We start from the raw sequence: 27,599 nt of genomic DNA, 5'->3' as shown, positions 1-27,599 counted from the left end.
TGGTTCTAGTTGTGTGTGTAACACACACACACGTAGTTATCGCCTACATTTTTTTTTTTAGGTATTTGGAAATGTAAAAATTCCCCCAGATAAAGCAGCAATATTAATGTAGGATGTTTACTATTGAAAAATACACTCTGATGTTGCAAGCCTTTACATTAGAACACTCTGGAAAGAGTATGAGATGCAGGAAAGTATTTCATTGATCTCTATATGCAATGCATCACTCTGCGTGTAGCCTCTGATAAGACATTAGAGATATATAAAAATACATTTAGAAATGTTGAGGTATCTTTCCCTTAGAAGAGGACGGCATTAAGTCCTCAAGCATTGTGAGGGGAAATTTCGCAGCCACGGTTTCATTTAAGCAGCAAGCAAACCCATGAGAAAGGCGGGGCAGGTAATGTCCACAATGACTTTAAATAAATGAGTAAAGTGAGGCTCAGCCCATCTACGCGTCTGTCCGGAGCACGCAGCGAGTGACCGGGAGAGCTCAACAGTTTGTGGTTTATTCCCAATCTCAGGCTCTGCCCAGGGCAGAACACCACTTTGAACGGCGTAGAGGGCAGCTTGGTTCCTAGAACCTCTAAGCTGAAAGGCGATGACGGCGATGACAGGTCCAGGAGGAGAGACAGGAGTCACCTCGGGGAACACTGATGAGGGGATGGGGGAAGCCGAGATGAAGGCAGAGGAGGTGGAACAGAATGGACCGTGTCAGGGTAGTGGTGATGGGGGGGTCAACTGAGGGAAGCGGCAGGTAGAGTCCGGTGACCCTCTTCACTCAGAAACATCTCTTAAACTTAGGTACAGACAAGGGCAGAGAGCAAAATGATTTACCACGAGGGAACTCTCCACTACGGACACAAGAATTCTTGTATTGTTTGCGTTTTAAATCATTTTGCAGAGAGAGAAGAGGAGATTCAAACAATATCACAGCAGCCACCACACGCAGCCCACTGATAGCTCACCTCGTCATCTATCATATCCAGGCTCTGAGCGAGGGAGCAACAAAGGAATCAAAAAGAAAAGTGTTATAGAAACAGGAGACACAACAAACATAGTACAAAGATTTAAAATTAAAATCACACCAGGCCTGAAGAGTATGGGCAGAAAAATTTAAGAGACAAAAAGTTTTATAAAACAAAAATCATGTTAGAGAGAAATAACTTGGGAGCAAATATGTGGAGGAACAATATCTTTATTTACAGTGCTTCTCCTCCTCCCACCCCCTGCCCTAAATAGTGGCATTTCTGTCTTCTCCTTATCTCTTGGAGCATGAAGTCCATCACTCATGTAATTTCCTGTTTCTCTAGAAACACACTGATCTGGGAATTCTTGGCAATGCTAATTTGACCCTGGCTTCTAAATAAGGGATTCTCACCCAGTTTTTCTCCCTTCTCCACTGCAGTGGTTCTCAATGTGGGGCCACGCTCGACTTGGGGTAGGGGTGATGATGAGAGTAGGGGTGAGTGGTGGTAGGGGTGATGGGGGAGTAGGGGTTGGGGGTAGGGGTGATGGTGGGGGAGGCGAGGGAGAGAGGAAATGGACAGTCGGTAAACTCCCCTATGATTTCTTAGCTGTTCCCTCTTTTTGCTCTCTGGTGCCCAGCACCCTCTCCCACCCCCCCTGCTCAGGGTCTTCTCAATGAAGTCAGAGTAAGGTGGAGGAGGTCCCTGGAGAGTTTTCAAGGGGCTCAGAAACAATACTCTGCCTTATGTTGAGATAGAGAGGGAGAGAAATCATGAAGATTTCACATCAAACATGAAACCATGGTCCTGGAGATTTACATGCAAAATCTACTTAAGAACGTCTTCCTGGGGCTAGGCGCTGGGTACAATGGATGACCTGAGAAAGCGGGTCTGTGCGAGCGCCACGAGCATACCTCATCTGACGACAGCGCTAAGGACTGAGAGCGCCCCGGTGTTTTGGGTTCTGCTCCCAGGCCACTAAGATCTGCCGAACTGGTACTGCTGGGACTGAAGTCATCGTTGAAGGTAAAATTCTGTAAAAATAAATGAAGCTCAGTGTTAAATGAGCACAGGGAGGGAACTGGAGGTAGGTGTATTTGCAAGTCCTAAAAAGGTTCCCTTTAAGTAATCGTCGAAGAAATTCAGATTTGGTTTGGTGATGACCTTCAAGCGGCAGTGGTGAGGAGTACTGTGCCTTTTGCAGCTGATAGGGGATTCTGGGCGCTTTCTCCATCAGAGGGAAAGATAAGTGTTTGGGAGAAATCATTCTTCAGTCCCTCTTCAAGGGTACAGCCTTCATTACACTCAGCAACTGCTCAGAGGAGTAATGTTAATAAGCCTATCTTCTTTGACCCTACTCATGATGAGTAACAGTGCAAGTAAAAATACAAGATGGTGTGGAGAGCCTGAGTGATTAGGAACAGATGGCCATCCATATTAGAAAGGTAGCTTGAACGCCCCCTGGGAAGGATCGCTTGCTGTTGGCCGTGATAAATACCTGATAAATACCGTGAGCAAATGGAAGATCCTCCCCTGGATATAACCTTCAAGATGATGAGTTCTGGGGGAGGTCACAGTCTGGCAATACACTAGTAGTTCCATGCTAAAATACAACTCTCACACAGCACCCGCAGAGCACCAAAGAGGCTGCAGAACAGATACTCTCTCCAAATAATCACCTGGGGCTGGTGAAGTTGGGGGGGTGGTGTAAAAACCAAAAAAACCAAAAAACAAAAAACTCCCCCAGAACTTCATTAAAATGTTCAATGGCTATTAAAGTCAAGTAAATTCAGAATGACCACATGGCTGCATTTGTGAAAATATTTTAAACCAAATCTGGAGTCTCTCCAGTACAAGATAATGGTAGAATTATTTAAACTACATTTAGATTTCTCAGATCCAATACTGAAAATGTTTCAAGATCCAAGCGGTCTACTGCTGCCAAAACTTCTTTTGCTAGTAATTCTAGAATGACTGGCTTCCGAGGAACTCTAAGCCCTTGGCCAACACCATCTTTTTCCATATTCGCTTCCTTAGGAACTGGCCCGTTAGTTTTCCATTAGGTTCCCTTGCCATTGGGTTCAGTTGGTTGTCAAAAATAACTACCATGCCAGAGACTGCCGAATTCAGTTCCAAACAAACCCCAGGGTCTGCTAATACTTCAGACATGGAGACTAAATCCGAGCTCGCGGTGCTAGGCTAGGAGAACATGTAAGCAGCACAGCATTTAACACAACACATTACGATTTGATATGGTCAACAGACACACAACCCCAAGCGCTGTCAAGACCCTGTGAGCTGCTGACCTCAAGAAAAGAGTTAAATTCAAGTCACATTAATCACACGTTTCTGTTTGAGAAAGAAAAGTGAACATAGATAAAAGGAGACCAAACGACATGTGAAAGTTAGCCACCGTATGTGTTTCAATAAAATGTTAGGTAAGGTTTGCAGCGTCATGCTGGAAATAACCATCGTGCATTTAAAAACAAACAACACCCATGCAATTATATTTTCTAATTCTGCTAAAGTTAGGGAACTTTGGTGATGAGATTATAAGTTTTTCAACATGGAAGTTTGATTTAAAAGAAGAAATAAGTAAGGGTGCTATGTCAGCATTGGTTTGTTTTAAAGAGTTTCACTTAGATATACTGAATACATATTCAGTCCCAAATTTATTTGTTTTCCAGTAAATCTCGAAGAGCACAGTAAAAATAGTCTTGTAATGTAATTTAAAGTGGAATACTTGGTAAACAGATCTATCATACTGTTACATGATTCAAATGCATCTTTCCCAGCATGGCTTAACTGTCAAACTGAGATTAAATAGCAATATGTGAAAAGACAGGCAAATCAAAGATTAACGTACAATCTAGAATGGAACAGCATTAAAGAAGGTGATGGTTAAAGGAGGCTTTCCTTTTCCCCACACAAGAAATACCATGCATGGTTTATTGCAGTGTTATCACATTGGTTTCTTGGGTCCAGAGTAAACACACAAGTTGAGAATGCTTTCCAAAGACTGGAGAGGAGGAAGGATTTGGGGTTTTCTTGATTGCTTTTTAAATCCATGTGTTTTCTACCTTGGACCCCTTTTTATCTGAAATTAGAGTTTCAGGAGAAGGCTGAAGGGGACTTGTAGGTGAAGGCAGGTCCCTGAAGGAATAGGATCCTTTTCGGCTCTCATTAAACCAGGAGAAAGGCATGCACGGCGAGCGGGTGGAGGCCTGAGGTGCAGGGGACGGCTTGGGCTTCCAGTGTTCCAGCCTGCCTCTGAAGAGCCTGTTTTATGAAAAAAATGTGCATGTCAGACAAAGGAAAGGCAGGTGTGACACTTGTTTGACTGAATTCTGAAGGGACTCTGAATAAAGTTCAAAGTAACAGTTTGACAAATTGTTCCACACGATACAGGAAAAATTTTGCATTTTTGACTAGGACATTAATCTTAGTAGCTATCTTCTTTGCATGGAAATGGATTTGAGGACAATGGTCAACATTTTCATATCGCTATTGCCACAGTGAATTCTTATGAAAAGTGTCTATTAAGTGGATGTGGATGAATTAAAGTCAGAGGGGCACTGTCTTTCTGGAACTGCTATTAGGTTAACCATCACATCATTCCCCTTATTTGGGTGATGCAGCAGTGCCTCACCACCAGTAACGTTAGCTCTTAGCCAGCATTCTCTCCTGGCCGCCTCTGAACTCATGCTTCCAAGAGTCTGGGACTTCAGAAAATGATGTATTTAAATAATTTGGAAATTTCAGGGCTTATGATACTTTAAGCAGAACACACACCTTATTGGTTTTTCATTATAATCCGAGTGCTAGCCAGCCACATCAGTCGAATCGACCCAGGCAAGTGACAGATGTTGCAGCTGGATCGTCCTCACACCCCCTGGGAGGAGACCGGACCGCGAGTCTTAACACTCTACTTGGAGGTCCAGGATCTGTCACCTCTTGAATATGTGGCCTTGAGCCTTCTCTCAGCCTCTATTTCTACTCTGCAAAAGGTGGATATCTTATGTAGCTCATATGCAGTTGTTAAGAATTAAATGAGATAATATGTGTGAAAGTGCCTGGGAAACCGTGAAAGTATAAAGGCCTATGGTTATTGTTTAACATTTAAAGGATTCAAAGGCATTTGAGAACCACAGTCTGAAAACAGATATTTTTATTAGTGCGTATACTTGCGTATTTATCTTTTGGTTAGAGAAAGAGCTGAGGCAGAAATGGGCAGTAGTTTCTGTGCATCTGGGAAGAGGTCAACCCTCAATATGTCCAAATGAGATCTGACCCAATGCCTATTATTTGTTGGCTGTTGATGTCATGACAACAAAGAGATTCCCTTTCAATGAAAAGTGCCTCCACACCACAGCTAGACAACTCATGACCCACGTGCATACTGGACTTCAGTCTTCTCACATCTCACTCCAAAAATTTTGAAATATTATATACTTCAAATATTTCAAAACATATCTCAAATTTACCATAAACAATATAGCTCCTAACAGTTCCTGTTCTTTCCAAAGTTATCATGAGACTCAATGGGACAATAAGTGTAAAAGCATCTTGTTAACTGCAAAGCAAACTACAAATGTAAAGGGATCATACAAATAGTGACTAAAGAGAATGGAGATGCCAGTGAAGTTTTTGTAGAACACTGAGATCACAGGTTGGGTGAGTATAATGATTGGTCATTTAAAGATTCCAGAATATCTGATGATTACGATGGTGAATTCCTTTTAAAAAAAAAAACAACAAAGGGGACTGTAAGGATAACAGAGAAAGCCCAATGAGAGATGTGTCAACCTTCAATCTCATCCTAAAGTCTAAACTAAAAAGATTCTATATCCTGAAGTCTACTTACTTGCTATTAAAAGATGGGGTAGAAGGGGTACAATAACTGAACTTAAGAAATGATGCTAACAGAGGCATGGTCTTCTGTAAGAAGCACTTTCTATTGCTGGGTCGGGGACCAGTGCAGTGTTTCCCAAACAAGTCCGATAGGAATCACCAAATACAGATTCTGGGGCACCTAGACTTATTGAATTAGCGTCTGGGAGAGAGGCGGGAGGAGTCTGCCTGGAATCTCTATGTTAACACGTCTGAGCTGACTCCTGAGGTTTTTAGTATCTATTTTATTTCTATTTTCCCGAATGCAAATATGAGGTTTCTGGAGAAGAGATCACGATTTACTTACGGAAAATCATCGCACTGGTTCCCCGTGCCCTACTTTCCTCTTTCCAGAGTGACAGAATGAAAGCCAGTTGTCATATACTTGGTCTACACTGTAGGTGAGGAATCTAAAAAATACCAATCTGGATGATTAGATAGGACAGGGACAGTAGTGCTGTCCCCACCTCCCCTCTGGGAGAGGGAGAGAAATCTTATCTCCTTCATGTAAACAAATTCAACTAGGGAAGGATCTTGGGTTCTTACCCTTCAGAAAGTAATGTGTGTCTTAGGGGGAGACAAGACCAACGTCTCCAGCTTAACAAGCCTTGGAATGTCTCCATGAAGCTGGGTCTCAACCCCTCTCCCCATCCCACTCCTCGAAAATGAAACCACACACCTCATGGGAGGTAAATCTCTGCAGTTCTCACTATCTATCCACTCATAGTTTAGCTTCTCAGGCTTCTAGGGCTTTTAAGCTCAGGTTCCACAGTCCAGTAAAAATGCTCAGAAAGCTCTAACTGTATGTGCAGAACCATACAAATATTTTTTTTCTGCAGTCCCACATTCTTATAATTAGACATATTTGAGATAAACTGGACCTAAGGATTATTTCCCCCTTTGGTTATACATTTCTGAATCAATTAATCGAAGTAACATGGAAGTTTTTTTTTAAAGTTCCATCCATAATTCAAAAAAGTACAGTAATGCTTAAATATATGGAAATTATTTTAAAGTTTATAAACAGGCCATAATTAATGACAGCATGACTATCTTGTCCTTCTCCCAAGAGAACTGCCTTTGTAACAATGCTTTTGGGGCAACCACCACCAACCCCATTTTTTTTAATTAGGAGGGAAATAAGAATATTGTTGCTTACCTACTGTCGTCCTAATGCCTTATTTGAAAAGGACTTTGGGATCAAATTCTGACCATTGAACATTTCAAACACAACCTCAAGACCACAAATAATTAAACTCTTTCATAAGAGCCTCACTGCCAGGAAAATATTCAAGACTAATAATTCCATGACAACTTGTACAATCAGCGCTGAGGACGGGTCCAGAGGCCATAGTGTGAGTATGATGAGTGACATCACTGAAGCTTAGCTTTGGGTGACATTCAGAGGCTTTCTTCTCCAGCTTTCTATACAAGATGATGGAAGGACTGGAGGAATTGTCATGTAGAAAGCAAAGAAAGCCCACTTCTAAGGCAATAACCTCACAACTGCAAACCACCAGGTCCTGGAATCCTTTGAAAAGAATTTTCCAGGTCCCCGGGAGGTCTGGCTGTGCCCCTGCCAAGGCTATATCTTTGGGGTAGCCTTGACTCTAAAACCCCATGAACTGAGGTAACCTTTGTGTGTCTCCTACTATCCTGAATTGTCAGTAGGTTACCATTTGCTTGGACTAGAGTGTATTCATTAAAAAAAGCAAACTCTCCATTACTTCACAATTACAGTTTATCAGCTTACCAGACATGCTTTCTAAAATAAATACCAATTTCCTTTTGGACAATTTGAACTCTTGGGCCTACAAAAGGAGCAGAGAGAGCTTGGAAGAAATCATGCCATTACTGACCACTCACAGTCTGTTCCATTTGGTGGAGAAATCTGTTAAGAATAACAAAATTCTTCCTTCTCTCCTTACTGCCTTCCTCCCTCCCTCTATTGACAGTTTTGACTCAGAGAGCAGGTTATGGTCTAGGGTGTATCAGGTTCATAGAGATCCTTAATAATCCCCTTCTAAGTCAAGACTGTTAGAAATGAGTGTTTCATGGTTCTGAAAATAATTTCCAGAGGATCAAAATGGTATGTGTGCTGCAGTTTATCTTCTTTTTTAACTTGTACACTAATATCTCACTATCATTTTTGGTAAAAATGGAATTACAAGTCACTGATGGAACCCTGACTGTTTTATTGTTAGGAACTGGGGGAAATGGCTTCAAATTAAGTCTCTGTCATATTTAATTGTCATGGGAGGGAGGGGCGGGATGAGGTGGGGGTAATCACTGTTTCTTAGTATTTAAATGGTTTATAATTAACAACCCTACAAAGCAGTTAACCCAATTACATACATCTTGAAACCAGTTTGTTCTGGGGTCAGCACCCCAAAATTAAGTTGCTCAGGTAAACATTCCATAGTAATTTATTTTTTATTTGTCTTAACTTTGAATACAGGTGTGTGAAGTATTCAGAACAGAATGGAATGTCATCAAGATATAATTAGGAGTTCAGGAACTGCCGAACAGAAAAAGTATAAGCAGAATATAGAATTCAAGCAGGTAGTTAAGGAGGTTAATTAAAGAAAGTTAGGTGCAATCAGAGGAAGGGTGGCAGACTTCCATTTATTCAAATCAGATGAAGGAATTCTGTAAGGCTCTAACATCTGCTTAGGAGACTGCGGTTGTAAAGCCAGCCCCTTCGGAAAGGCACTAGAAGACTGGACAGATCACAGCTATGACAAGCTGGTGTTCATCTGCGGTTCAGGCCAACCACCACTGATACATCCTGCTTGATTCTGAGTTACGGTCCAAAGCCCCAATTAATAACCAACAGCCCATCGGAGACGGTCACTGTAGTGTTTAACCTTAATTTCTGATGGGGTTCTGGACATGCTACCACAGAATATGGTAACTAGCATAGCAAATATTTTCAGGTGAAGGAATTCGAGAAATGGCAGGTACATGAAGGGTTCTCTGACCTCTCCTGTTGCCCCCAAAGCAGATCCTAAGACTCTTACGGGAGAGGTGCCCTCCCTATACCTGGAGGGAAGGAACATCCTTATCTCTGTAGATGGAGGGACACCAAGAGGAATCTGAAGGAACAATGCTTTTGGGAACGAAGAGGCCTTGTTAAGTTTCCACTGTTTATTTACTAGCCTTAATTCATACCCTTTTGTCCTCTCACATTTTTTCAAGGACTTTCCACCCTTCAACAAACCTAGCATTGAAATGCTCAGGCTTAACCACTTCTTTGGTCTTCATTTCCTGATAAAGGCTCCTGCACCACACAAAACTCACATTCAATCAATCTGTATGCTTTTCCCTTGTTGATCTGTCTCCTGTCAACCTAACTGACAGTACTCCAGCTGGAAAACCCAAGAGGGTAGAAGGAAAACGATCTTTTTTGCCCCCTCTACATTCATAGGAGATGGAGAAACTGTTTCCTTGGTGAGTCCTCCCCATCCTGGGAAGGTGTAAAATCAAACAGCAAGACGATTTCGTAAATAAAAATTTGGTATTTCAAAACAGAACTGTTAGGTTTAGAAACAATAAATATATTGCTTAGGATTTAAGAAAATTTGTATTATTAGAAATCTGAGAGACACATTTGTCTTCTGCTTCTATTTTAATATATTTAACTGGTTAAGGTGAAAAATAACCAAAGTGATAAGAGCACTGGACATTTATCGTCACTATGTTACCATTTTAATCTACTAGGTTTTCAAGGGTTTTTTTCAAGTGGCAAAGCGTGGATATGTTAAGAATGTCAAAGTTTGTCAGCTTTCAAGCACTGGGATGTACTTTAGAAGAAAACTGAATAGATTAAATTTATAAGTGCAGTTTTGTAAAAACAGGACCGACAGTTACAAGGGGAACAGGTCTGCTCTACTGAGGCTACACTAACATTATTCAAGGGTCTCTATGAAAGTGACTGCTTTTATTTTTTATAAAATTTTACTGGATGTATAAACGAAACGCCAAGATTTGTAAGATGAACTGAAACTCAAAAAAAAGGTAGGTTTTAAAACTGGAGACTTTAATAAATTACTTTTAATTTACAACCTAAATAATCCTCTGTTTAAGGAAAGCAATCTTTGGGCATTAAAAATGAAGGGGAGAGCCTGCAGAAGTGAGATTGTCAAAGTTAAGCACTCCACAGGGGCTTTACTGAGTTTTCATCGTCATTGCTCATGCCTTAAACACTAGCTTTGAAACTTATTTCTTCATTCTCTAATGGCCATTCTCCTCTGGCCATTTACAACTGCATTTTATTTCCTTTTTTTTTTTTTTTTAAAGAAATTTTGGCTCCTCTTTGGGGTGCCTCTGTGGGTCAAGTTTAGGCAGAGGTGAGGTGCTTTTCTCTTCAGGCGCATATGACAGTATTGTTGAAGATGTTAGATTTTAAGTACCAATGTTGCTTTTTGCTTTACCTTATTTTTTTCCTATCCAATTGGCCTTTAAAATAAATTATGCTGTTATATCTTTTTTACCTCTGTGGATAAACAAATTAAATTGGAACACAGAGGAGTAGCTATAGATTTAAAAAAGAATGGACAAACAAGAGTACATGTATCGTGATGAGCATTGAGTAATACATAGAAATTGTTGAATCATTACGCTGTATACCTGAAACTAATATAATACTGTATATGAATTATACCTCAATAAAAAAAGTGAAAAAAGAATAAACAAACATGAAAAATGCCAATTTAGAGACCAACGAAATAAGTCAGAACTCGAAAGGGGATGTTTTTCATAGAATCATATGGATCAACACTGTCCAATAGAAATATAATATGAACTACATATATACATTACAATTTTCTGGTAACCACATAAAAAAAGAGATAAAATTAATTTATATTTTATTTAACCCAAAATATTCAAAGTATTATTATTTCAACATGCAATTGGTACTATAAAATTTTTACTAAGATATTTCACATTCTTTTTTTTCATACTAAGTCTTTGAAATCCTGCATTCATTTTCTCCTACAACACATCTCAATATAGACTAGCCACATTTCTAGTGCTCAATGGCCACATCTGACTGGAGGCTACCATACTGGACAGTACAGACAGAGAAGGTTGGGGAGTTAGAGACCATGTAGTTTTAATCCATCTAATTATTTTTTGGTAGGAAACCAAGGTCCAAGAAATTCAGAGCCTTACCTATGGCAAAGTCAGGATGAATACTCGGATTCCAGAAGTGTTTTTTCCACCGTTCACACTTTTAAGGGGAATGCAAATTCACCTCCACAAAGGAGTGCCATCTCCCTTCCTGTCGTTTTCCCACACGCCCCTGTTTAGCCTTGTTCTGAGATACACATAACTTCTTACACGCTTTTCCATTCAACCACTCAACCAGCCGCTTCTCCCACAGAGCTCCAAAGTAGGTACTCCACTGACATCAGTGGCAACTTACTCTACAATGAGGATAGTATTTTATTTTTCTCTTTGTCAACAAGCTCTGACAACTACCTCGCTAACTCTTTCCTGCTTTTGTTATCTGCTACTGCCTGTTTAAATCAGAATGTTCACTGAGCACATATTTGAAAAGGCTAGAACCGAGCCATATTTTTTGTAGGGTTTATTTATTATTTATTGAACCTCATCTATTTGTTTCATGTTGGTCATGCATTTGAGCCATTATGTCTCCACAAGGAATACAATAAACTAAACTCTTAACTCTTGAGGAAGGAAAAAAACTAAAACCAAGACTGAATTTAGCAAACCTCTTGTCTTGCCTCTTTTAAGTCCCACAGCCTCGGGCTATAATGGATAGAAGACCTCATCCGATTTTTACAGCCTAGTAATGAAAAGCCTAAGAGATAAGATCACTAACTCAATCCATGAATCATTCCCTCTCTTTTCTGAGAAAGTTTCACAGAGGTGATGAGTTTATTCCCAGCCTGCCACAACTGCAGTGGGGACCCTGAAGCCGATGGTGCTTATCACCCACCCACCTTCAGGGGCCCTGCGAAACCAACTCAATTGCATTAAGCCTTTACTGGGCAGTAACTCTGTTTTCTGACACATGTTTTAAAAGGTTCTGGGCCCGTTATCAAACTATATAGGAGAACAGAGGCTGTCATTAGATTTGATAAGCATTAACCGACTACTGTGATAGCTCAAAAAATTATTTTGTGAAACAGGACAAGTCCCTCTTCTTCCCTTGTTCTTCTATTATTTCAATTACATGAATTCCTGTCGGGCTCGTCAAAATTCTACTATAATTACAGACAATTTTAAAATTATGACTCCAGGTGAAAACTATTTTGTAGCACTGGCACATGTGCAACTACTTGTGACCAGTGAAGCAGAAAGGCTCCAGAGTTAGTATCTTAAAAATACCGAGCTGGCTAGCTGCTGGTTCCAAAGCTGCCAGGAGCCTGACTCCCCGTGGTTGGCCTGAAGTAAGGTGCACACTCACCAAGAGAGTCAGGATTTGCTTGCTTTTCACCTGGAAATTGTGCAGGGCGGTGATACCCTCTGGCTACTGTGATGAAATTCAGTCAAACTTTCTCCCACTGTTGGATGCTTCACTTCCGTCCCTTTCTGGGTGGAACCTTAAGGTGAGAGGAAGTGACTGCCTCAGAAGTCCAGGGACCAAAAGGAGGGCAGTGCTACTAGAGAAGTGTCCCAGCTTCTCTCTCGTTGTGTATCTGGGCAACTCTCTCTCCCTGAAACAGTTTCACCTTTTATTGTATTTTATCCTGAGTATACTTGATAGTTTCCTATTCTTAATTTTGAGGCACACAGCAGACTGTTTTCTATTTCTCACTCCAAAACCACACAAAGTTAAATGGCTTTTGAGTTGGATCATGGACTTATTTTTCCCAAGACTGGTGTCCTCAATATAAACAGCGCTTTTTACCCTTTCTCCGTCGTACAGGATTAAACCACCACCACAACAGACTAACACAATTAATTTGGGAATCCTCTCTTCTCATCCCTGACCCCACACTCCTATAATCCCAGGAAGAAGGTACAATTTCTCACCAAGTTGTATGCCAGAAAAAAGAAGAAGAAACACAGAGGACAACCTATAAAATGGATCAGTGGTCGCCAAATGATTTGACGATCTTTTATTGTTAGCATTCTGTTTCTTCCTTAGTCTACTGCTGTTGAGACGATTCCCAAATTTTGTAAAGAGACTTCCGCATCATTCGATGCATAAACAAGTGGAGGGGAGGTGTTGTGTTGGAAAGGCATCTGGACAGGAGGCACAAGCCCCGTTGTGTTAACTGTCTGCTGCATAGTTGTGGGCAAATCAATTAAATTCTATGAAGGTGAGGTTTTTAGCAAAGTATGGTATTATTTTCTGCCCTCCCAACCTTATTATAAGGATCGACTAAAGTGATAACTGTGAAACTGCTCTATAACTTGCAAGTAATAATGACAGCAAACTGTGATCATCATCATTATTATTATTTTTATTTTTAAATACCTCCTACGTGCCAGGTACCATCTGATGTGCTTTGTATGAAAACGTACTTAATCCTTACACGAAAGTTATTAGGTAGATCCTGTTATTTACCCTTCTTTCTCACAAGCCAATGGAGGCAAACAGGTTAAAGACCTTTAAGATTTTAAAGGTAATAACTGGGAGAGCTCTGATCCAAACCCAGGCAGTTGAGCTCCATGCTTTATTGCCCCGGATACAAATCTAAATTTAAAATTATGTAATCTCAGAATAAAATTGGGAAAACTTGACAACATGCAGTACAAAGCTCACTTCTTCATAGGGAAGTCTTCACTGAACAGTAAGAATGGTTGGTAGGGCCTGAAGAAAATGAACTAAACAGCTGAGTCCAGAAAGAGATGATGGTCCTTCTTACATGTGGACAGAATAGTCCTGAAAACCAACAAGGTACTTAAATATAAAATTACCCTTTCAGCTCACGAAAAAGAGGACATTAGTATCGTGGGTAGCCAGACAAAGACAATGAAATACGCCTAACTGACATATCACATAGATATATTTATGCTGTATTTACAGAAACATATGTTGAGACTGTTCATGTGACCGTAATTCTGCAGTTAAGCCCTGGATATACCCAACGCCGGCGTAGGCTACAGCTGGGTTAGGACAAATATAAACTGTGCAATTTCTATTCGATCTCACCTCCAGGTGGATCACTTCAGCTCACAGACATTGACCATTGACTTTGGTTAACCCGGGGGCGGGGGGTGGGGGGGAGAAAGTTTAGATCACCCACTCGTACCTGCTACCTGGAGAAAACCTATTGGCTTCTTTTTCCTTTTCTTTCCATTTCTTTCCCTTGTTGGAATTCCTTCTCAAAGGTGCCCTAAAAAGAAAGCGCACAGTCAGAAAGGGGAAACTGACATTTTCTCTTTTAGCCCCCCCTTTTTTTTAAACAGAGGGTTTGTTTTTCACATCACGAAATGCTTACCCCAGATCCACAAACTTCCGCTTAATTTTTCCTCCTTGCATCACCAGTGAACTGGATGCCCTTAGCGATTTAGGACCGTTGGCACCATCTAGAATATACACACATGTGAAAAAGACCCATTATTATTCTTTTTAAGGCCATGAGTCAAAAGTCAGTGCATCTCTGAATTGAAGGACTTTACCCCAATTCCAAAGTGTAAAAGAAAATAATGTATTCCTTTCTTAAGCCATAGGAAACACAGCTATGTTGAGGAATGTTCAGTTAAGCCAGGAGTGGTCCTGCTGGACAGAGGCCCAATACTTATCACAAAGAGTTTTAACTTCAAATATACTGGAATGAGCAAAATAAGCAAGAATAAACACTATCAAATAATTCTTTACATTCAAAGCAGGGACCGACATGACTTTCCTTTTGTTCCTTCTCTGGCTCCAACTCTTTACTTCAAATACCAGGCTCCGGCCTTTGAGTTTTGGTGCCTTCTGACAGGAACCCAGCCCACTTCCCCCATACCTTCTGAGTCCAATACATAAAGGGACCCCTGAGAGTCTGGGAGATTTAGGGGAGAAAGTGAGAGTGAAAGCTTTCTCTTCTGGTCTCCCCTGCTAATGGCCTGTGGCCAGTCCTGGGACAGAGGAGGGCAGAGCATGGGGGAGACTTCTTAAGCTGGGGCTCAGCTATAAAACATTGATATCTTTGAAAGCCTTCTCTCAGAAGTTGGGTTGGCCTCCTGTGATGTGGAAGATGCCAAAATTTCCTCAGTGTTTGGAGCTGAATGATCTCTGCCTCTCTGAGTTATGCTGGCTCTCAAGCGCAACAGCTGCTGGGGGATGGGAACACTCAACATGATGCCGAAAAACCAGTCCGAGGGGAGGCTTTGAGAGTGGAGTTCAATGTCAGATGTGGCTAGATTCCAAGGGTGGCACTTATTCCTCCTTGGACATGGGAGATCATTCGGAAGTCTGTACCTGGAACTATTCGGCAAAGGATGCCGTTGAGCGTCACGTTTCAGTGTATCCAGTGATCTGAGATGACTAACGAAGGGTGTGTTAAATTTGATGCATATTTGTGTGTGAAACTACTCCTTCCTGTCTGTTGGTGTCTGTCTCTATCTTTGTAAAATTAAAAATATTCCAGCAACTTTCTGGCATGGACTGTGGAGAGAACAGTGCTCCTACAGAAGGGTTTAATTAACCTTGCTAATTAATTTTGCTTCTAATTGTATTTCAGGATAAATTTCTAAACACACACACAAAACATGAATTGCACACGCAGTTCTTATGTAGGAGTTTATGTTCAAAGCTCTAAAGCGGTAGCACGGGGTGTTCACAAACTCTCTAAGGACTTTTAGCAATGAGTTCTTCATATTTTAAGGTAATGATACTTGGATTACAACAATCAATCCCTTGGAATGTACATAATGAAATATAAGAGTCAGAAATATGTCCATGTCAAAATCCACTTCTAGCCTCAAATATTTATCATGGATATTTGCATCATTACGCTGGATAACAGAATTAAATAGCCACAGATGTGAGGCAGACACAGAAAGAAAATCCACAGACATGGCACAAACGACTTCGGAGGTGATTTTGCTAATGGACATTTAAAAAAAAAAAAAAGCAGGATTTCAATTTTCTTAAAGAAGCTGAAGGGAAAAAAAAGGGCTGGATTCCTCCAGATCAATCTTAAAGCAACTCTTAATGGCTAGGACTGTGCGAAGTTTAAAAGGAGACTACCTAATTATTTTCTGAATTAGAGGTAGCAGGGTGATGTTTTAACGAGTGGTGAGAGGACCAGATGAGACAATGTACGTGGAAACACTCTGTAACCTCTTCGTGTTGCAGTTATTTGGACATCTTGGGGCTAAAAGCCTGATTCTGCCCATTACAGAGCCTGCTGCTAGGCAACCTCACATCATTACCTCTCACATTTGCCCAAGTGTGTTCCAAGGAACACTTAAATGAATGCTTTCAAAAGGCTGAAGAGGCAAGATTAAGTAATAACGCACTTCCCTATTTTCAATCAATCAAATCCATCCTTAACGCACATTAGAACTTCCAGTCCGCACAAAAACCAACACTGGATTGGTATGATTTCAGGAAAATAAAAAAAAAAAGTGACCTGTTTTTATTTATTTAGCTTTATGTAAAATTTCCATTAGGCTTTCTGAAATCTCTCCAACACTACCTTCAAGAGCAATCAGAAGTCTGAGCCCCCGGGTTAGGGGCGGCAGCTTCAAGCTTTGGCAACCTGGCCCTCAGTGTCGAAGGCAGTAAGTGGTCTCCTGAAGGCTACGTGCGACGGCCTTTTCTCGTACTGTACTCTCCGTCCTCTCATGGGCCCCAGACTCTTGACCTCTTCCTTTCCTCTGGGGACTGCCAAATCTGCCCCCTAGCCCAGCCTGTCTCCTGAGCTCACAACCCTCTTCATTAAAAACATGAGTTCAGGGGCGCCTGGGTGGCTCAGCTGGTTAAGTGTCTGCCTCTGGCTTAGGTGTTGATCCCAGGGCCCTGGGATCGAACCCCACATCAGGCTCCCTGCTCAGTGGAGGGAGTGGCCCTCTGCCACTCCCCCTGCTTGTGCCCATTCTCTGTCAAATAAATAAAATCTTTTTTAAAAATGCAAGAAAATGCCCTTTAAAAAAACAAACAAACATGAGTTGTCTTCGCCCCATATTTCTGACCTCTCAGTTTCTACTGATGACAGGGCCATATTGCCTGAGGCTAGAGACCCTGTGGTCAGTTTTGAGCTCCTCACTTTCTTCCCCTGTATCTAGGCAGCTTATGTTTCACAGGCTCTTGCGTCGCTCTTTCCCTCATTGTCTACGGCTCCTCCTTCCATGTCATCCCTCCCAGTGTCCCGACTCATCTTCCCCACACCTCGTTTCTTTTCCTTTTTATTCCTCTATTCAAGCAGCTGTGGTTGCCTAGTAATACGGTGAGGTATCTAAGGCATTTAAATTCTAGAGCTGATAACTTCTCCTTCCTATCCAATTTTATTGCAACCATTTAACCTGCATAAACCAACTGCTTCCCTTCAGGCAGGCTAGGCAGCCCCATTCCTTTCAACCCATCTCATCGGTGCCTGTCTCTGCTAATGCCACCTCCATGCCTTACCTGCCTTCCTTGGCTGTCCTTCTTCCCCTCAAGTCCTTCAATGGTCACCTGAATTGTACATTTTTTTTTAAAGATTTATTTATTTATTTATTCGACAGAGATAGAGACAGCCAATGAGAGAGGGAACACAAGCAGGGGGAGTGGGAGAGGAAGAAGCAGGCTCATAGCAGAGGAGCCTGATATGGGGCTCGATCCTCTAACGCTGGGATCACACCCTGAGCCGAAGGCAGCTGCTTAACCGTTGTGCCACCCAGGCGCCCCTGTACATTTTTTGTCAAGTCTTATTTACCAATCTCAGCTGGACGTAACCTCGCCCCTCCTCTGAGCAATGATAAAATTTACTATTTCTGTACGTATAAGGGTCTAATGCCATACATAAATGAATTCTGTAAAGATTTTGCAAAACCAGGTTCTATTTGCCAGGACATTAATTCAGCGAATATTTCTGAAGGCAAGTTCTGTGTCAAGCAACGTGTTAACAGTCACATATAGACTTAGAATAATCATCTCTAGAAATCACAAGTAGAAAACTGATAGTGCTTAATATACTCTTCTTAACCTTGTCTGAACAAAGGCCCATTGCTATGGAAGTCTAGAGACCAAAATGTTATTATTAGGCTACTCAATAAACGTGAGAAAAATATTTTCATGCTTTCTACTGTCATATAACTTGTCTTACAAATCTCTGGAAATAATCTTACACTTCCTCTTGCTTTAATTGAAAGGGGGTTAGGTGTTTATCATTTATCCAGTTACCATGGGGCTCTTCCTACCCCAATTTCCACTGAGGTCCCTCAAATATGACAACAAAATGACGGTTCATGAATGCGGTGTTTAGAAAACACCCAACTTCAATTAGTTGTTCAGTGATAGGGGCACATTGTTAGCCTTGAAATTACAGTCAAATACAGCTGTAACTAATTATTACCTTGGATAGACCAAAAATAAGGGTATATTATTTTTAAAAAAATCTAGATAAATGGCAACAGGGACTAAAACATTTTCAGAGTTTACCCAGCAATGATAAGTAGGAGGAATTAAATGCCTAGACCAGGGGTCAGTAAGCTTTTTCTGTAAAGGGCCAGAGAACAAATATTTTAGGTTTGTAGGCCACACAATCTCTGTCACAACTCCTCAACTCCGCTGATTGTGGCCTGAGAGTAGATAGTATATAGCTAAATGAATATGGCTCTGTTCCAATAAGACTTTATAGAAACATGTGGGGGCCAGATTTGGTTTGATGACCTGCATTGATTATCTGGAGAGACCTGCCTGGTAATTTATCCAAGAAACTTATGAAGCCTCAGTTATATGCCATACTCTTCGCTGGGGATCAAGAATATAAAGATGAAAAAGATGAATGAGAAGACTGGTTCATCGTTGACAACTAGATCACTTATCATACACAAAGTGATAGAAGCAGAAGTAACTGTGAAAATTCCTGTGGGAATGGGGAGAGTATACTAAGAGTCCACTAAAAGAGGTAAGATTTAACCTGGCTTTGGAGAACACAATTTCCCTGGAATGGAGTGTTAGGCAAGAATGTAAACATGAGGTCTTGCTGAACCTCATTCTAGTTCCTCACTGATGAGCCAATGAGTTGTAAGGACCTCACATGTGAACACACACACCAACACACGGAGGAAAGTAAGGTTAACCATACCTGACCTCTGTTGAACCCAGGTCTGAATAGATTAATCTCCCACAGCCAGGGACTCAAGAATTTTACAGAATGTTATTTCTCAAATTGGATTTTGAGGACAATGAAGGTAGATCTGACTCTGTTAATCCATATTGTATCAGCCCCTGCAATGTCATAACATTTTAAAGATACTGGAGTCCGTTTCTTGGGAGGTAGGGTGGGAGAGTCCTGGAGGGACACAAAAGTGCCCAAGGAGCAGGGGTGCTGCTGTGAAATGGGCCATTCGTCAGTCAGCCCAGTCTAACAAGCATATTCCTTAGACACATCCGGGTAACTTTATTCTCATTTTATGCCCATTGAGCAACCTTCTGATTTATGAACCTACCAAGCAGAGGAGAGAGAACAGAACATAGGAAGGATGCTGGGTATTATGTCAGCTGTACCTCCCAATCAGAAAATTAGTATTCTGGTCTAGAAATCAGTGTTTTCTAAGTTAGAACAGCAAGAATCAGCCACTCTGGACTTGATTAAATCTGAATTGTATTACTGAATTTCTGGACTTAGAAAGCTGAGGACTGGACCCTTGACTTTCGAGGTGCCAACTGGTAATAGGCTGCTGTCTGAGAGTCAGTTAACTGAAGGTCTCTTTGATGTCTTTCCAGGTGTTACAGAGCCTGAGGCTGGAAGGCAAGAGAGAATAGGACCGTCCCAGTCACTGATGGTGGGATGTCAGAGATAAGATCTGTTACAAAACAAACTACCAATTAGAGAGAGGCAGACAGACTATAGTCAGCAAACTCCTTGAGAGAAAAGACAGAATCTTGTCAATCCTTGTACATTTAGCCTTAGCACAATGCCTAACACAGAGTAGCTGCTCAGTAACTATTTGTTTCATAAATACATAAATGAATGGATTACTGTCAATGAACAGGGTAGGCAATGAAAACTCTTCAAGGCTGGAAACTTTTTATTGGGGGAAGACAAGAATGTGAGGCACTGCTTTTATCTGATCATAGTATGTAATAGTGGTCATCGTACTAGTAACTACTGATGGAGTTCATACTTTATCAAAGCTCAATTAACTGCTTCTTCCCTGATACCCAGAAGCACAATCAGTCCAGGAAGACTGAACAGGGGAAAGCCCAAGTACTTGGTTTCTGGAGAAGAAGTTACCCATCTCCTATCTTGTTTCCTGCTTACTTCTGCTGAGAGTTTAATCCCAAAAGAGAAAGAGTAGCAAACAAGGGAGGCACTGGGGAAAGGATGGAATTCTCACATTTGACTTCTACATTACTGCTAGTGGACTGCGGAGCACAATCCAAATCCACGTACATACTTCTCCCACCAGGGAGGAAACATCTGCTGACTTTAAAGAATCATAAATTTAAAAAAAAAAAAAAGAAGTAAAAGAGAGAACTCATCTAGACAATATTTAGCCACTTAAAAAAATTCGGGGCCATATTTCATGTGTGAATGATCCACACTCCCTGACTATAACGTAATTTCTCTCTGATAGCTAGTTATGTCCGATAAACTCAAACAGTAGACCACAAAGTATTAACCTATAGCTCCAAAATACATGTGTCTGTTGTTTTGTCTTTTTTTGGACCAATTAAGGTCTATATGTAGTTTTTTAAAGAGATGACAGAGGGCTTGCCACAAGTGTATTTCTATAAAAGTGCTATTCTAATCCATAGTTTGGGTTAATAAATGAGAGTTTTTGAAGTCTTCAATTCTTTTGAAAGTAGGTAAGAATCACCATGCAAGTCCTCCACCAACTTGAGAACCAGCTTTGATGAATTAGCAGGCTTGACATATTTTCTTTTGCTTCTACTAGTATTTTTTTTTTTTTTCCTGTGCTTAGGACCAGTCTGTGGAAGATAATTCCAGCAATCAATAGGCTCAGGAAAGGAAACCAAAGGAATAAAGCTATGGTGCTTATCAGGAGTTAAAAATAGTGAGCCCCCCAAGTCAAATGTATTTCTAGAAAGATTATAATTTTTGATCTGGCAGAGAAAAGTGAGTATGCACTTTTCAAAAATACAGTCGTGTGCAATCACCCCTGCTATGTATGAGTGTATCCCACACCATTGCTGGCACTAGTTGTTGGAATTCTTTAAAAGTTTTGGCAATCCGATGGTGTCTGATTTAAATGATCATTTCTCTGATCATTAGGGAGGCTGGTCATCTTTTCCTGTAAGTAATGCGAATTTTCTCTTCAGTGAACCAACAGTTTTTTTCTTTTGCCATTTTTTGACTTTTTAAAAATTCCTTGAAGCTATCTGTATATTAAAGTCTATCAATTAACTTTCTATATGGGGTCCTTTATTATGCTTATTGACTACTGTAACCAAGAGTATTTATTAGATAGTTGTAGAGTATAAAGAAAAACCAATAAAACAAACACCCATTTCTTTGATTCCCCCATCCCCACCACAGTTTATATTTACAAAGTCCCCATTCAGTTCCTGGACACTCTCCACCAAGTAACTGACTTTTGTCATTCCCACTTATAACCTCAGCATTTTGTCTGTATATCTAAGCATTCCACTAAATTTTTTTTTAGCACTATCTAAATGGAATCATAGGGATGCTTCTGCAATTTGGTTTATCCTCTCAATGTCTTGTTCCACAGATTCACCCCTGCTGTTATGTTTCAGTGTGGTTTACTCATTTTCCCTGCTACACAGATTCATCATATGAATATACTACAACTCATTTAACTATTCTACTAGTGATTATTCCAGTACTTATCAGTTTTTAGGTTCTCCCAGGTTTGTCTTTTTTTTTTTTTTAATCACACAGTAGGGCTGCTATGAATACTCTTGTATGGGATTCCTAGTAGGCAAGTGTAGAACCTGGCTGGGTCATAGGGCATGCATACTTTCAACCTTACAAGGTCAATCCCAAATTGTTTCCACCGGCACAATGAAAATTCTTCAGTCTCTGGTTGTTTCACATAGTTTCCAGCATTTGGTAACATCAGACCTTAATATTTATGGCAATATGGTTGGTATAAAATGGTATTTCATCTGGTTTATCTCATACTTTCCGGATTACTAATGCAGTTGAACACCTTCCATAAATATTTTGGTTTTTTGGTTTTCATTTTCTATGAAGTGCCTAATCAGGACATTATATATTATCTCCTGTATTATTTGTCTTTTCCAAGTGATTTATACAAGTTATTTACATACTCTAGATGCTAACTCTACGTTAGTTACACAGGCAATAAATATCTTCTATCCCACTTTTGTGGGATTCTTTGTTGTGTGTTTGAGAAATAGAAGTTCCTAATTTTAATATCATCTGATGTTATTAATTTTTTCATTATGTTTTTTTCTTTGCATCTTGTTTAAGAAATCCTTCTCTACCCTGAAGTCACAAAATATTCTATGTAGTCTTTTAAAAGTTTAAGAGTTTGTATTTTCCAGTTAAGTCTTAAATCCACCTTGAATGGATTGTTTTGCAAGGTATGGGGGGTCTAATATAATTTTTTAAAATACGGATAACAACTTGTAAAAAACTCTATTCTTTCTCCAAAGATCCACCCATCCAACTGTCATAAAATAAGTCCATATCTATCTATCTCAGGTATTCCTGCCTTTTTTCCTTTCTTATAAATTTAGGATCAACCTATCAAATTCCACAAAATGTCTGTTGTATCAAAGCTTTAGATCAGTATAGACAAAAATGACATCTCTGCCACTCCGTTTTTTCATAAGATAAAAAATTTTTTACAGTGAACAAATATATATCTACTACCTATATCCTACAACTTCCATTTTACATTTGCTTTATCAGATAGCCATCCCTCTAGTCATTCATTAATCCATTAATTTCCAAATGCATTTCAAAGTAAGCTGCAGACACTTCATCCTTACACACATGAAGATATTGATTTTATATATTCATTGTATATCTGGACACTTAATCTTCTAGACAAATATTCATATAATCCTTAAATAAAAGATACTTTTGTCTTTTCTGTTTCAAATTTATACTTATTATTTGATGTTCCTATCTTCCTGCAATTAGAAAATTCTCAAAAACTGACTTGAAAATCATGATGGTAGCTGGCATTCATGTCTTATTCCTAATTTTTGTGCAAATGGCTTAAGATTCACTATTTAGTGGTTGATTGCTGGTAAGTCACCAATCATATTCAGAAAATTTTTTCTAATTCCATTTTTACTTTAACAAGTTTTACTGCAATGTCTGAAGAATTACATCAAATGCCTCTCGACTTCCATTAATATTGTAACACTTTACCTTTCCTGTGTTGATATGATGATTTATATTGTTAGATTTTCTAATGTTGAACTATTCTTACATTTTCAGGATCAATGCTACCTGATTATGGAATATAATTAACCTGCACTCCTGGATTCAATCGATTAGCATCATATTTAAAACGAATCTAAATGCATAAGATTTCCTTTTTCTACACAGTTTTTAGGACTCTAGTTTTTAGGACTCTAGCTACTTAAATGAGAAACAGCCTATCTGGAATAACTAGGATAAAACAGAGCCTATCTTTTTTTTTTTTTTTTGGTTAGGCAGAATTCAGTTATAAAACCACCTGGCTCTAGTAACTTTCTAAATGGAAGCATTTATAAAAACACATTTCATATTTCTGTGATTATTGGTTTATCCAGGTTTTCTTCTTACACAATTTGAATAGACTCATTTTGTAGGGAACTCCATCTCCTTCAGATTTTTAAATTACTGAGTTCACATACTATCTTTTAAAAAAAATTCTTCTAATCTCTGTATCTCCTTTCTTATTTCCAATGCTACATTTTTTTGTTTGTTTCTCTATTTTTTTCTTAATGTGTCCTTCCAAGGGGCTATTCACTTTTAGCTAGAATAATTTGCACATTTTTACTATATCTTTGGGGGGAGAGGGGAATTAAGAATAGGCTTTTCATTTCAATAAAAATTAAATTCAGCTTATATCTCTTACCTGCTCCTATTTTCTGCTTTTCCCCCCTGCCTTTTGGTTGTTCTGTTCCTATTATTCTGAATATTTATTTTATTTATTTTCAGTCTTTATTTTTAATAATAAAGCTATACATTTTTCTCTTGAGTACAATATACTTTGACTACCAATTCAACTTTTTTTTTTTTTTAAAGATTTTATTTATTTATTCAACAGAGATAGAGACAGCCAGTGAGAGAGGGAACACAAGCAGGGGGAGTGGGAGAGGAAGAAGCAGGCTCGTAGCGGAAGAGCCTGACGTGGGGCTCGATCCCATAATGCCGGGATCACACCCTGAGCCGAAGGCAGACGCTTAACCGCTGTGCCACCCAGGTGCCCCTACCAATTCAACTTTTAAAAATGTATTCTAAAGAAATAAAAGTGACAGTATATAAGAATATACAGATGATTGCTATAACTTTTTTCACAGTGGTAAGCAAACAAGCTAACGTACAAAAAGAAACCTTCCAGAATATAGCCTAAATGTCCGCCAATATTAGAATGGTTGCCTCAGTTATATTATAGGCTCACTATGTAAGATTCTCTTGATCATTTAAATTTGTGTATATTGCCTTAGAGGGATGTCCATAAAATATTATTATGTACAAAACAAAACTGCAGAGTCATGGTGACTTGTATGATTCATTTTTGTAAAAAAAAAAGTATACAAAACACAAACATACAAAAAGTTATTTTTGTTTTTACATCTGCACCACACACACGTCGTGCATGCATCCCTATACACATAATATATACTCGTGTATTTCAGATGTGAAAGATAACAACCAAATTTACTTGGTTACTGTAAAGGGACACATCAAACATGGTAGGAAAAGAATGAACCTAATGTTTATACATCTCTGTATCATTTAACTTGTTTAATGAGAATTTATTACTTCTATAAATTAAAATGACTAAAGTCTACTGACATGACTACAAAATTTTGGTGTTAATTCTAGAAGCCTATTTTAAAATTTAATTGATTGAGCTCTCTGCATTATCTTTATCATAGCTTTCCTGTCACAATTTTTGTAATATAAATCATTAGTGTGAAAGTTTCTTCTAAATAAAAACACCAATTAATGGTTTAAAATCTATGCTGCTTTCATCTTCATACACACACACGTGTGTGTGTGTATGTGTATATGTGTGTATTTAATGCATTTTTATAGATATTATATACATATATATTTAACGTATATATTATATACACTTTTTCCCCCCCCAATGTGAGTATGTTAGTGTTCATTGAAACTCTGGGCTGCTACTCTACAAAATCTCTAGTAGGCCTCCTGAAGAATTTCCTTCAATAGTAGCAAACTTGTAGAGAGCTGAAGAAGTAAAAACACTAACCTGGTAGGAAAAGATAGATAGATAGATGATAGATAGATAGATAGATAGATAGATGGATGATAGATAGATAGATAGAAAAATAAATAAATGGAAGAGGCATGTGCTTATCCCACAACATAAAAAGAAAGCAGTATTAATTCTTAGTTGTGAGAAGACAAAGGACTTATGACTATGACCAAAAAAGCTATTCTTATATTGCACAAATCAAAGAGTTAGTGAAGTTAGACAAAACAAAAGCAAAAACAACAAAAATCAACAGTACCTTTTTCTTGTGATATTTTCTTGGTGGTGGCTTGATGGTGGCATGGAGATTCTTCCATATCATGATCAGATTTTGAAGGAGAGGAGAGTGAAGTGTCTCCCCAAATAAGGGAGGAAGGCTCCTTTTCCGGGTGCTGTGGTCCCTCTTGAAATTCAGCTATGTGGTCAGACGAGAAGGGCACACTGCCAGCCACTGGAGTGAGGGATGAAGCACCAGAATCTGATTCTGGAGAAGTTCTCAAACCCTTGGGCAGAAGTGATTTGGTAATGTGCGTGTGGTTATAGAAACTGTTTGAAAGCTGTTGGTATAAGAGATTATAAAGGAGGTTATGCGCCGCTGAGCATCAGCTCCATGGAATACTTACTTTGAAATCACACCGAACTTTTTTTAGTAAATCCCTTGAAAACCAATTTTTTTGTGGGTTTACAGATGAGACTGCATAGTTTACAGCAATTCACCATATTACCATTGTAGCTAAGATAGACATCTAAGACATAGATACAATTACTTGTACATCCTTAGATCTCACTAGGTAAAACCAACAGCTAAATATAAAAGCACCATCATGAAATATGACAATATGGATAATGCTCTTGGGTTAGTTCATTGAGTGAGTACAGAAATAAGCTGAATTACAATATATCGAGTTGAATAAGAATTTAGGAGACAAAGTAGTGAACTATTCCAGCTGTTTCCATCTGGGACATAGAATCTGGTTGCAGAAAAATCATCTTCAATAAGCTGTAGGAACAAGGAGACAGCTCAACACTACAAGTCAGCAATCAGTCATCAGTGCTCACCTTTCGCTCCAGACTGTCTTCCCCATCTGTGGAACTGACACTATCATAGAGTCTTGTCCTAGAGGGCCTCTGGCGTCTGTTCTTCACAGAGAGCTGGGCTCGAGTTTTCAGTGCTTTTGAATCCAGGCGCTCTGTTTCTGGGACTGCCTCATTCAAGTCTAAGAAAAGGATAAAGCAAAATAATCGGCGAGAGAAACCTTGAGAGAGGTTTGTCAAAGAGACCACAGACACTGATAACAAAAACCTCAAGGTTATCAATAATACCAGGCAAAGAATAGGTGGCAACCATGCAGGCCGGCCTGATATACCACAGGTAACAAATCAGTGAGATTTAGGAGGAATGTACAAAGCCTAACGGAAGAAATCAACACCAAAGGTGACCAAGGCAAACAAAAAATCTAACTTCCAAAGAGCCAGAGTGATCCTCCATCGTCTGCCTCTCACCACCTTTAATCTTGCTGCCCCAAGTCCAAGTCAGGACTCCAAGTCACCATTCCAAAGGGGAGAAGGAAAGGTTACCCATCGATCTATGTAGTTGTTCTCTGGCTGAATTTATTTGGAATGCTACTGCTCCTTAGAAATAATGTAGTTTGATCATCACTGCTATTTTATCTTTTTAGAGTGGCAGTCATTAAATGAAGTCATAACGTTCATAGAATTAATTAAGTGCTTCTGGATTTAAATTATTAAAAATAAAGCATATAACTGGGCTGCAGAAAATTACTATGTACTGATATTAATGGAATAAAACAATTTCTGACAGTAGCATTACTGGAGGAAATTCCTTTTCACACTATTATTATGAAGGTGTGCTGCTCTAAATAGATTATAAAACCAAAACAGGGAAGAATCTCAGGTTGTGCCTCTCTTACCTACGGAACTTTGCATTTGGCACATGGTTCTAACAAATTATATTAAACATATTTTCCCTAGGAAATACATCCACTGAATGACAATATTTACAGAAGGTTCTGACTCTTCATTTCCTGTATTTGAAAGAAAAGTGAATATTCAGAAAAGTCAGACTATTCAGGTATTTATAAAGGACAGCTAAATATTTTCTAATTAGTAGTCTCTTTATTGTTTACATGTCAATGGAGAAAAAATAATCTCCTTGATCACTTTAATTTCTTCCTTTCAATAAAATCTAAACTTGCAGCTGCCGAT

The 27,599-nt window shown here is 39.4% G+C and overlaps 1 protein-coding gene across 7 annotated transcripts in view; it reads right to left on the bottom strand.

Moving 5' to 3' along the window:
• The window catches only part of PPP1R9A (protein phosphatase 1 regulatory subunit 9A), a 320,733-nt gene that overhangs the window by 8,022 nt on the left and 285,112 nt on the right, over positions 1-27,599 (bottom strand). For 2 of the 7 annotated variants that reach the window (XM_034667870.1, XM_034667875.1), the window contains 7 exons: positions 26,433-26,590; positions 25,633-25,930; positions 14,279-14,366; positions 14,090-14,173; positions 4,049-4,247; positions 1,883-2,002; positions 969-992 (listed from right to left, as the gene is read on the bottom strand). In XM_034667870.1, the coding sequence (XP_034523761.1) occupies positions 969-992; positions 1,883-2,002; positions 4,049-4,247; positions 14,090-14,173; positions 14,279-14,366; positions 25,633-25,930; positions 26,433-26,590 (971 nt within the window). The remainder of the gene's footprint in view (positions 1-968; positions 993-1,882; positions 2,003-4,048; positions 4,248-14,089; positions 14,174-14,278; positions 14,367-25,632; positions 25,931-26,432; positions 26,591-27,599) is intronic. The other 5 variants (XM_034667864.1, XM_034667885.1, XM_034667881.1 and 2 more) reach the window with 4 other exon arrangements.

Source organism: Ailuropoda melanoleuca, chromosome 1 (genome assembly GCF_002007445.2).
Source record: "Ailuropoda melanoleuca isolate Jingjing chromosome 1, ASM200744v2, whole genome shotgun sequence".
Taxonomy (NCBI): Eukaryota; Metazoa; Chordata; class Mammalia; order Carnivora; family Ursidae; genus Ailuropoda; species Ailuropoda melanoleuca.
This window is presented reverse-complemented; position numbering and strand designations above follow the sequence as displayed.